We start from the raw sequence: 12,492 nt of genomic DNA on the forward strand, positions 1-12,492 counted from the left end.
TGGTGACAGCTTGATTTATGAATTGTGACATATTTCTTGAACTGGGATTACATTACAAAGAAGTGGAATTCTATGCAAGCTAGGTCTTGCCTCTAACATTTGCTCTTCAAATCAATAAGCTACACTTCTGAGTGACTTGTAACTGAGACAGGAGGCAGACTGAGATCCCAAAGCCCCTCTATGCTCTCAGGCCTGACCTGGAGCAGATTTTGGAACCTAAACAGAAAATACTTCAGCTCTTTACTGGGTAATCGTAAGAGAGAAACTCAATCCAGAGATTGAGATTTTGTGGTAGAACTGACAGGACAAAAAAATGACTCCCACCCTGAGAGCATTTTCTTACTTGCCTCACTTCACCTCCTCGCAGTCTCGCCTCAGAGACCGGCTGTACAGCTTCCTAGCTCTGTAAATACTCCCAACATGTGTCCACACACTTCTGTCTCCATACCTGAACTGGGAGGCATTCATTCACAGACTAATGGAAAGGGGAGGGTTGGGTGGGAGGTGATAAGAGACTCTGGGCGGTCTATTAGACACTTTATATACAAGACCACGTTCAATATACCCAACCCTGTAAGGAAGGTTCACTGTCTCCAGTTTTTACACAAAGCTGAGATTAAAAGAGGTTAAATCACTACCCAAATTTACAGTTACTAGCTGCTCAACTAAGAAGCAAGTCCAGGATTACCTAACTGTAAGGAGTCGTCATGGCGGGCCTAGGCCTGTGGTAATGATGGGAGTCAGTGGCTTAGAATCTGAGGAGTCAGCACAACGCGCGGGTACTGACCCCTCCAAAGACACAGACACACTCCTGGACAGGGGGCATGGGGAGAAGAGGGGTTGGGAAGGGACTGCACCTCCTACAATGTACTGCAGTGATAGCTTATGATACTGGCTTGCTAGTGGTCAGCTTGGACACATGCATCACACTTAAGACAAGGAAACAACAGGTATATACTGAAATAAGCACCTACACCAATAACCCGCAGTATCGTCACACCTAGAGCCTGCTCTGGGTAGGGCAGGAAGTAGGAAGGCACAGTGTGAAGGGCCTCAGCAGGCCTGTGGCCAGGCGCTGAGGATGCGGCAGAGGCCAAGGATACAAACTGGCCCCACCCGGGCAGCCCAGGCCTTTTGTACAGAAGCTCCAAGAACCAGTCAAGCAGAAGCTTCATTCAATCCACAATCAGCCAACTCTGATACACAAAAATAATCACCTCAATAATTAGAAAGTAGCCTTAGGGCTTTTTTCGTCCCTAGATAAATATGCAGTATGAAAACATTTTTCAGGAGAAAATCACTAAGAAGGCAGTAACAGCTCACCTGCTCTGGACTCCTCAGGTGTAGATGTGACTGGCATTCCTCCCCCCGCCTTTCCCCCAGCAACGCACTACAAATAACCACCTCATCAATCTCAGTAAGTGAAATTTATTCTAAAACTTTAGAAAAATTTAGAAAATGGAAAAAACTATATTCAGAACTATACAGACTAAACTTGAGATTTCCATTTTTTTAATTATTTGAGAATATTATATGCTCTTAGAATCTAAAATGCAGATAAACTGGGTCAATCAAATGAAAATAGTAAATGAGAGCCATACTGGGAACCCAGCACGCTGGAAACAGAAGATCCTGAGTTTGAGGCCAGTCTGGGCTATAAAACTAGCCCTTATCGCAATAAATAAGTAAATAAAAAATAGCCAGTTATACTCTTAGAATATATTTGTATGTATATCAATCATAAGACTTTCAAAAATTATTACAGAATCCAGAATTTAGAGAAATTTCAACCTTCACATGAAAAGTCATTTTGGTTTTAATAGTCTTCACTAGATAACAAAAATCATCACCATGGGTGCTAACTACTCAGGAGGCTGAGACCTGAGGATCACAGTTCAAAGCCTGCCCTCACAGGAAAGTCCATGAGACTTTTATCTCCAATTAACCACCAAGACAAAAAAAGCCAGAAGTGGAAGTGTGGCTCAACTGGTAGAGCAGTAGTCTTGAACAACAACAAAAAAAAGCTCTCCCCACAAATAACAGTAATAATAATAAATAATAATAAATATAGTCATTCAACAAAAATTAAATGCTTTACTGTGTACAAAAGAAATGTAAAATAAAAGTGAGTGCCAGTGGCTCATGCCTATAATCCTAGCTACTCAGGAGGCTGAGATCTGAGGATCGAGTTCAAAGCCAGCCCGGGGAAGGAAAGTCCGTGAGCCTTTTTTTTTTTTTTTTTTTTTTTTGCGGGGGGGGGGGGGGGGGAGGGGTCCTGTCGTGGGGCCTGAACTCTGGGCCTGGGCGCTGTCCCTCAGCTCTTCAGCTCAAGGCTAGCGCTCTACCACTTGAGCCACAGCGCCACTTCCGGCTGTTTTTCTTTGCTTATGTGGTGCTGAGGAATCAAACCCAGGGCCTCATGCATGCAAGGCAAGCGCTCTACCACTGAGCCACCTTCCCAGCCCTCCATGAGACTCTTATCCCCAATAAACCACTAGAAAACCAGAAGTGGCACTGTAGCTCAAGCGGTAGAGTACTCGTCTTGAGCTGAAGAGCACAGGGATAGCACCCAAGCCCAGAGTTCAAGACCCATGAACAACAACAACAAAAAAGAAAAGAAATGTAAACTATATTTGCAAACACTTTCATGTTTCCTACAGGAGGGGCAGAGGGAGGCCACCAGCCTCACACGCTCACGTGTCCACTTGGTGCCCACACATTCCTCAGTGAAGGGACGCTTGTAATTTAAGTTTCTATGTGCAGTAGAGTAAACCCAGGGGTCACAGGTGTGAAGGCTGGGCGGGGGATGTGGAAGAGGAGGAGGAAGGGAGGCCTAAACCACATGGCCAGCAAGCTCACAGCAGAATGGACATGAACAAGCACACACCCAACTTAGTGAGTGGAAAGGAAAGCAGAGTAGCCTGATCATCTGCCTGTCCACTTCAAATGATGCATTGGCTCTTTGAAATAAAACGATGTTTGGTGTTTCTTTAAATAAAGCTTTCATTTAAAGTAAGGACAATATTGAAGAACAGAGGAATGAGGAAGAAGGAGGTAACCTAGACATTTCTTATTCTAATAAGGAAACCAAAGAATGCTTTCCTCGTGTTTACAGATTAATACCCATGTGTTTCCTACCATAGAGACCACAACAGAATCTCTATCCACATCCACAGAGGCTCACAAGGTAAGCAAATCACTACAGCCGCAGCAGAGCAATGCTAGCTACGGGGGTGGAATACAAAAGTCGTTAAGAGGAGAGTCCGCAGGATCACAGAGCACCTCCCTGCACAACTTGGTAAAGGAGGTCTGGTGACTGCTTACAGTTCCACACACACAACTCATGACATGTACACAGTGTACACAGTGACTTCTGTTTTGTGTCCTATTACACAGAGTACTACTTCACAAAGCACCAACGACCGACCACCTTCCTTTCTGCGTGTTTTCTGTCACTGCTGGCCTTGTTTTCAGGCTGGTGTCTACTAACATCTTCAGGAAAACCAACTGACATGCCTAGGCCATTGTTCAGGCACACACAGAAATCGTTCCGTTCTAGAACTTCCATTGGTTCTGTGCTAAGTTTCTGTATCTGCTGAGACTTTTCTTCTTCTCCTTGTGTGAGAGGGTGAGCGGAGGGTCTTACTGTGCAGCCCAAGGTGACAGCAAATGCATCCTTCCTATCTCAGCCTCTCAAGTGATGAAATTACAGACATGTACCTCCATGCCTGGCTTGAAATGTCCTTTGTTCTCATTCACAGGATTTGTATTTTCCTTTATTTCCTTGAGTGTAGTTTTAACTATTGTTTTAAAATCACTGTCAGCATCTGTGTGATCTTACAGTCAGCTTTCTTCAATTACCTATTCTCTTGAGAACAGAACCATGTTCCTGTGTATCAAACTATTTTAGTATATATCCTACGTTGTGGAAGCTCTGGATCCCATAATACAGTGACATGCCCTTTGGGAAGACATATCTTCCAGAAATGTGCCAAAATGACACACACATGGGAAAACACTGGAAAAAAAGGAAAGGTGCCCAATATATATTCTCTATGCCTTTCAGAAAACACAGAGTTGGTCCTTTGGCCACATACATTCGACTCCACAAACATCAAAGGAATGGTACTGCTCAAATAGAAATGCCTTACAAATGTTGCCATGGTGAAACCAAGATTCCACCCAGCATGCTGTTGGCACTGCTGTAAACAAGCAAATTAGGGAAGACACTCTTGCCAAGAGAATCAATGTGTGTACTGAGCACACCAAGCTTCCTGAAACGCATGAAGGAAGATCATCAGAAAAGGAAGGAAGGCAAAGAGAAACGAAGCCAGGTTCAGCTAAGCATCAGCCCATTCCACCCAACAAGCACACTTTGTGAGGACCAACCAGGTCAGAATTCCCAATGAAATCATGACAAAGCACATGTGAAACAGCAGAAAGACCACCAAGCTTTTTCAGGCAATTTCCTGAATTGATATAGAAGTGGGATGTACTTTTCCCCTCTAAATAAATATTTGGAACTAAAAAAAAAAAAACAAAAAACAAAAAACAAAAAGTGTTTAGCTTTGAGAAGGGGGGGGGGAGCTCAAGGTCAGCACCCCTGCCCTGAGTTCAAGCCAGAGGACGGGAGCAACAACAATAGAAAGAAGTATTCCCAAAGGCAGAGCCCCCGTCCCAGGGATAAGGCCTGACAAGCCTTGCCGCCAGCAGAGGGACTTTTCTCCTGTCTCTTGGAAACACTGTGGACTCTCGTTCCTTTATAAACACTTCCAAATTAAAAAAAAAAAGTGCTGACTGGTTTAAGCAGAACTGATAGTGTAGTATCACAAGTATTTCTGTCAATGTCACTTCAGAATCTTCCTGTGAGTATCTGAGTATCCACCTTCACAGAGTTCTCTTCCCTCCAGAATTTATAAATTACAAGTCCAACAGTTGCATCCTGGCTATGAACAGAGGAAAAATTACACTATTTTGGGGTTTTTTTTCCCAGTTCTTCAGTTTTTCTCATAATGCTGTGAGAAATGAATTCAGAAAAGGCTCTGCCTGATCTGCACAGCACCAGCTAGGCAAGTGAAGAACCAAGGCTGGACCTATGCAATGAGTCTGGTGCAGTGATATTCCTCAACTAGCCTCCCAGGGCTGCTCCATGCGGACTCACCAAGCCACAGCAAGGATCTTAGGAGATGAGCACTTTGTACATGGTGACTGGCTTCTCAGAAGCTACAAATGGTTACTGCAAGACCAATCAAGGGCAATGAGAGAAATGGCACAGGATCCCTCCTGCCACACTTTGCTGTTCAAGCAGTCAATCCCAAGGGCTGAAGAGATCAAAGGGATGGAAAATGGATGCCAACCCTTAATGAGGGAGTGGCAAATTCACAATGTAGAAACATACATAAAATGACATGTGTTTCTTTAGACTTCTTGGGAAATATAATCTGCCTCACACTACATATTTAAATAAGAAAACCAATCCTACCCCAAATCAAACTTCAGCAAGACAAGAATATTAATGCAGGGTGACACATGATCCAATCTTCCTGCAAGTCTGTCACTACTCAGATTATGAGTACACTTCTTTGCTGTTCAATATGAGAGATTTCTAAAAGCAATCTACAGAGTTTCCAAATACTTAAACACATGTCCACACCAACATATACTATGATGCTATCACCTATCAAAGTAGGGTGCAGATAGAAGTCAAAGGATTTCTGTTTTACAATAATGGTCAATGTAACTAGTGTTACTTCAATGTCTACTAGAAAGTTTTCTAGATTTGTTAAATTTTTTTTAGCTGACTGGTTATGATATATTAGTGTTTAAATACATACACAAGCATTCTAAAAACAATTTACAAGAAGACTGTCTTAAATATATGCAAAACTATATAAATAAAGAACTCAATACAAATAAACATTGTTTACTTGTGGGGAAAACACAGTATATGGGCTGGGAATCTGGCTTAGTGAGTGGTGGAGTGCTTGCCTAGCATATATGAAGCCCTGGGCTCGATTCCTCAGCACCATATAAACAGAAAAAGCTGGAAGCGGCACTGTGGCTCAAGTGGTAGAGTGCACAGAGAGGCTTAGGTACAGTGCCCAAGCCCTGAGTTCAAGCCCCAGGACTTGCAAAAAAAAAAAAAAAAAAAGAAAAGAAAAAGAAAAAATAGTACATACATTATATATCTCACGTTTTATACATACACACATATGTGTACATATAGAGAGAGAGCTCTTCCCAATCTATTCTCTTTTCAATCTACTTCTGAAGCCCCTCAACTCTTCACTCTAAAAAAAATGAATATATTCTAAATTGTAAATGAAGCCACACATGTATGACACATACCTTGTCTTGGTTGTCTCTATTCTTGTAACAGAGATTGCCAATCAGACGAATGAGATGAGACTTAAAACCCTCAGCCATGTTGGAGACATCACCTTCTGCTTTTATGTTACTCAAAGTACTGAAGATGTTCGTGCTGTCTTTTCCAGCTATGTGAATCAGTCGTAAAAGATCTAGAGAAAAAAAGAGTAGGCCTCATTTCCATAAGAAAATCGTGTTTGGTATCTGGCAGTAGTATCACATAAGCAAGTCTAATTTATTGTCATTGTTTATATGAAGTTCAACAGAAGGAAAAGGGCAGCGCTATAATGTGCTTCAGGTTAACCACCCTGAGCTGTTGCCACGACCACATTAAACCCTAAGACAAAAATCTTCAAAAAGTCTCAACAGCCAAGAGGCTGGACCAGCCTGCTCCAGCCATCCTAAGCTAAACTGGGGGAAAGTGAGGAAAGAGGTGACACTGTCCACAGAACGGTACTCATTACCTGATCCGTGAAATGGTAGCCACTCTCTACAACACTTCAGCAATAACAACAAAATTTTATTTAAAAGGGGGGGGGGGGAATCTCCAAACTATATTGAAAAAGAAGAGAGAAAGAGAGGGGGAACGGGAGGGAGGAAAGAGGGAGGGAGGGAGGGAGGGAGGGAGGGAGGGAGGGAGGGAGGGAGGGAGGGAGGGAGGGAGGGAGGGAGGGAGGGAGGAAATCCATGTTTAGACTTACAAGTCAAAGACTTCTTAACTAACACTACCACATGGCTTGCTTCGCTTACCAATCACTCGTTCCAGCAAACAAGGGAACACCTGCAGGTAGCCAAGCAGCTCAGCATTGGCAGTCATCTCACACAGGACATCTAGAAGCCGAACAGTGACCAGGGCCTCCTGAAAACAGACAGGCAACAGGGAATCCTCACTGCTGAGTGGGTGAGAAGGTGAACGATTTAACTGTTAACATACAAGAGAACGAAATACTGCTGTCAGTATGAAAATCAGTGCCTATAACACACCCAAGTGGAGAAAACCATGCAGCATCAAAGCACAGGAAGTGTGTTCCTGGGTAATCAATTTCACTAATAGCAAGCATCTGTCATCAAGAATGAAACATATGTGTCTTTATAAGGCAAGGAGTCAAAAAAGCTTTTTTTTTCCCCTGGGTGCCGGTCCTGGGGCTTGAACTAAGGACCTAGGTGCTATCCTGGAGCTTTTTTGCTCAAGGCTGGTGTTCTACCATTTGAGCCACAGTTCCATTTCTGGTTTTTTGATGGTTAATTGCAGACAAGAGCCTCATAAAATTTCCTGCCCAAACTGGCTTTGAACCACACTCAGATTTCAGCTTCCTGAGTAGCTAGGATTACAAGCATGAGCCACTAGTACCCAGCTTCAGAAAAACTCTTATTCAGGCAAAAATACCTTCCAACAGTGGAATAAATGTTCAAAATTATAAGCTATGCACACATAATATTTATGCAAATACTTTCTTTTTAAAGCATTCCTAATATGCAAGCTCTTCTTTAAAGATGTAAACATTCCGTGAAATACATTAATTTCTTGTCCACAGGAATCCTGTAAAATACTGTGGTCAGAAGACTTGGCTTCAGGAACTTGAACTATTTCTGGGTAAATACAAGTTTGTGTGCACTATCACTACTAGATAATTTATAACAAATAGATGGTATGACCCAGAAACCACCAACTATCAACTGCAAGCATTGTGTAGTCCATATGAGATTCAAAGATGAACTTCCATAAAGATTTTAAATGTTGTTTTAAGTATGCACTAACAGTGGCGCTGTAGCTCAAGTGGTAGAGCGCTCACCTTGAGCTGAAGAGCTGAGGGACAGTGACCAGGCCCAGAGTTCAAGCCCCATGACCGACAAAAAAACAAAAACAAGTATGCACTATCACCCAGGCATACTAGTAAATGCCTGCAATCTGGAACTTAAGAAGGACTATAAATTCAAGGCCAGGCTGGGATACAAACTGAGTCCCTATGTCACAAAACCTAAGTAAAAGAAGAGAGTACACATTATTTGACAAAATGTGTAGAGACTACAAATTCAGGTCATAAAGATAATGCTCTTCCAGTTAAGAATTATTTTCTTGTGTTAATGCTAAATGCTATTTGCCATATTATAGTTATGACTTCAAGAAAGAAAATATTTTAACATCCCCAAATCTCAAAATAATAGGAAATAGCACACATTTTAATGCCTTGCATTTCTATAACCTTATTTCATAGCTTTCACTTGCTAACCAAAGAGTGGGGAAGGGGATAAAGCATAGACTAGAAGTTTGCGGGAAGTGCCTTGAAAAAAGCATGTTGAGCAAATCCATGAACACTGCAGGCTTGGGCACCCTCTGCTTACAACGAGGCCCACCACCCAGAGCACTATCTCTACTGAGAATTTCTCTCCAGGAGTCGGGCAGAGCATGAACAGGATGACCTTGGCATGTCTCACAGCCAGCAATCAGAAACAAACTCCACTGGCTCCCAATGGTCGAGGGCGGCACATTTAGATGTTAGAGTAATTATACCCCCAAGGGATCAAAACCAAATCAAGTACTTTCAAAGATATGACTTCAAAATGATGATTAAACAAAAGACAGCTCACGGATCACCTTTAGACAATACCACAAAACAAACAATATGAAGACTGATAACCAAGAAAGAACAAACATCAAGCATTTATCCTGCCTTCTTCAACCCAAGTGTACCTTTTATAATCAATTAATTAAGGAAATTTTCTTTTTAGAAAATAATTCCTGCTAATAAATAAAAAGAAGACTGACAAGAAGCAAAATACTAGAGATGGCATGTATCTGCAACCTCGGCATTCACAAAATTCAGCAAGGAGAGCTTCCTATGCTCACAGCCAACTGGGCTACATAATGAAACTGCCTCCTGAAAACAAAAAAATAGTCAGGGACCCTATCTCACCCGATACCTGGGCCTAGTGGTCCTCCCAGCTATGCAGGAAGCATAAACAGGATTAACAAGAATTGTGATTCAGAGCATAAGCTTGAAATAGTATAAAAATAACTAAAACAAAAAGGGCTAGCAGGGCTGGGAAGGTGGCTCAGTGGTAGAGCGCTTGCCTTGCATGCATTGAGGCCCTGGGTTCGATTCCTCAGCACCACATAAGTAAAAAGAAAAAAGCCAGAAGTGGCGCTGTGGCTCAAGTGGTAAAGCGCTAGCCTTGAGCTGAAGAGCTGAGGGACAGCGCCCAGGCCCAGAGGTCAGGCCCCACGACCAGACCCAAAAATAAATAAATAACTAAGTAAATAAACAAACAAACAAAAAGGGCTAGGGGTGGCTCAACCCATAAAGGAGAAAGGGGCTGGGATCCATAACTCTGCAATACCAGAAGAATGAGTGTCAAAGGCTGGGAACACCACAAAGAGAAACAACATGCAGGCATTAGGTATATCCTGATGAAGACACTCCCAACAGCCACGTGGCTAGCTTAAGGCAGTGTCTCTCCCCACTGGAGGCAGGGGAGAGGTCAAGTCTTTACCTTGTGCTCAGGGTCCTGGGCCTGATTCCCCAGAGCTATTCAGATCATGGTAAACTAATGATTCTCACGTACAAGTGTCAGCTGTCTGCTTCCCGGCTGTGTTTACTACAGCAGCCGTGACACAGGCAGCCGTCACTAGTCACTAGTCACTACCCTTTGTATACGAAGTTACAGCCTATGGGGTGTGCAGGTTCCCACTAGCTCCACCAGCTCAGTGGTTTGTCCCCAGGGGACAAGCCTCCGGGTGTTTTGTTTTTTTGTTTTTAAATTGCATCAGAGCAGGGGTAAGCTTGGAGAAGAACCGGTGGGGCTGCTTGGCCCCGCCTGCGGGTCTCAGCGCTGACAGACCCCATCCAGATGACTTCCATTTGTAGAGGTGGCAACTGTGGGAGAGAGTACACGCAGAGGACCTGACCACCAGCAATCCTATGAGGATGCAGTTCCCAGGGGCAAATGTCAGTACCCTGAAATGGAAACTGCCCTGCCTGAACAGTGACACTATTTCAGCTGAAAGACTACAGGGAAGTCCAACTGTGGTCTCTGATGTATAAGTTCCAACACAGAAACCCCACAACACAGAAAACAGGAAACCTGTCTCCTTGAAAAGTAAACAATTGCTTAATAAAGGACTGGGTAAGCTAATATATGCAAATAAAAATACAAAAACAAGGAAACCTGAACAACAGTAGGTAAAATTTCAAACAATGAACTCAAAGCACAATAAGAATAAATAAATAAATAATGAAAGAAGACAAATATAGCCCAGCACAGTGGCATGACTAAATCCTACTTAGGAGGCTGAGATCTGAAGATTGTAGTTTGAAGCCAACATAGGCAGGAAAGTCCGTTAAGACTCATATCTCCAATAATCTCCTCAAAAGCCAGAAGATCTGTGGCTAAAGTGGTAGAATGCCAACCTTGAGCAAAAAAGCTAAGGGACAGCACCCAGACCCTGATTTCAAACCCCAGTACCAGTACACATATACTCACACATACACACAAGAATACAAGGATAGCCGGGTGCCAGTGGCTCACCCCTGTAATCCTAGCTACTCAGGAGGCTGAGATCTGAGGACCACAGTTCAAAGCCAGCACAGTTCAAAGCCAGCCCGGGCAGGAAAGTCCGTAAGACTCTTATCTCCAATAAAATCACTGGAAAACCAGAAGTAGCACTGTGGCTCAAGCAGTAGAGCGCTCGCCTTGAGCTGAAGAGTGCAGGGACAGCGCCCAAGCCCAGAGTTCAAGCCCCACGACCGACCAAAAAAAAGAAAAAGAAAAAAAAAAAAAGAATACAAGTATAATACCTGAATAAATTCAAGGAGAATGTAAATAAATAGTTGAATGGACCCAAATGCAATTGAAATAAACAACCAAATGAAGTAAGGAAGACACTGCAGGATATGGTGGAGAAATTAAATGAAGATACAGAAATCCTAAAAAGAAAGAAAAAAAATTGAAATCTTGAAAATGAAAAGTTTGAAAATCTAAATTTTAAAAAACTCAATAGAAAACTTTACAAATAGAATTCAGATGAAAATAGACTATCAGAAATCAAAAATAAAATAGGGGAATTAGATCACTTGAATAAATGAAAAAAAAACAAAAACTATAAACAAAACATGTAAATATGTGGGGACACAATTTAAAAACCAAACTTACATGTCATGGATGCAGAAGAGGAAAAGAGAGACACACTAAAGGTATAGGAAACACCATCTATAAAATATTAGCAGAAAACTACCAAATCTTGAGAAAGACAGGGTCATCATCTAGGAAACAGGAGGCTTTTAAAAAACCAAGCAGGTAACATTAGAAAAGAAACACTCCTGCACATAGTAAATTAAAAACACTAAATATTCAGAACAAAGCATACTGGAAGCTGTGAGACTGAAGAAGCCATCAGAAGAACAACAGATTTTTCAACAGAAATTCTAAAACCAAGAAGGCTATGAAATGATATATTCCAAGCCCTGAAAGAAAATAACTGTCGATCTAGATTAATGTATCCAGCAATGGCATTCTTCACAGATGAAAGAGAAATAAAAACCTTCCACTGAATAAACAAAAACTAATGGGAATTCATGACTGCTAAATCAGCAATGCAGAAGGTATTTAAAGGAATCCTACACACAGAAGAGCAAGATAAACACTATTAGGAAAATAGTGTTTTGGACAAGTAAATTAGCAAATGAGGATTAGAAAAGAAGGAAACATCACAAAACCAACAAAATGACAGGAAATACTACACTCAACTCTCAATTTAAAAAACAGAATGGCGGGCTGGATTAAAAAGCAAGACCCCAAGTCAGAGCTCACACCTGTACTCCCAACCACTCAGAGACTGAGATCTGAGGAATACTCAATACTTCTTATACCACACCTCCATCCTAAATTATGGTAAATTTTTTTCACTAGAATAATGTACTGATATTTTAAAACATATTCATTCAGCAAGTACTTGTTAAGCTCCTACTAAATCTACAGGACTATAACCATGGTCCAACTCCTGCCTGCATGGAAACTACATCCAGGGGGAAAAACTTAAACTGATAATTAGATGACCTAGAATAAACCCACTAGCAGACTGGTATGTGCTTGTGTACATGGATGCATACGTATTTACATGTTCCCTCA

The 12,492-nt window shown here is 42.0% G+C and overlaps 1 protein-coding gene across 2 annotated transcripts in view; it reads right to left on the reverse strand.

Annotated features, from left to right (window-relative positions):
• Window positions 1-12,492, reverse strand: part of Atxn10 (ataxin 10) — a 108,840-nt gene that overhangs the window by 57,851 nt on the left and 38,497 nt on the right. For both annotated transcript variants that reach the window (XM_069999845.1, XM_069999846.1), the window contains 2 exons: window positions 7,117-7,225; window positions 6,349-6,518 (listed from right to left, as the gene is read on the reverse strand). In XM_069999845.1, coding sequence (XP_069855946.1) covers window positions 6,349-6,518; window positions 7,117-7,225 — 279 coding nt within the window. The remainder of the gene's footprint in view (window positions 1-6,348; window positions 6,519-7,116; window positions 7,226-12,492) is intronic.

The sequence above is a fragment of the Dipodomys merriami genome, unplaced genomic scaffold (genome assembly GCF_024711535.1).
Source record: "Dipodomys merriami isolate MVZ:Mamm:240054 unplaced genomic scaffold, mDipMer1.0.p SCAF_55, whole genome shotgun sequence".
In the NCBI taxonomy this organism is placed as follows: Eukaryota; Metazoa; Chordata; class Mammalia; order Rodentia; family Heteromyidae; genus Dipodomys; species Dipodomys merriami.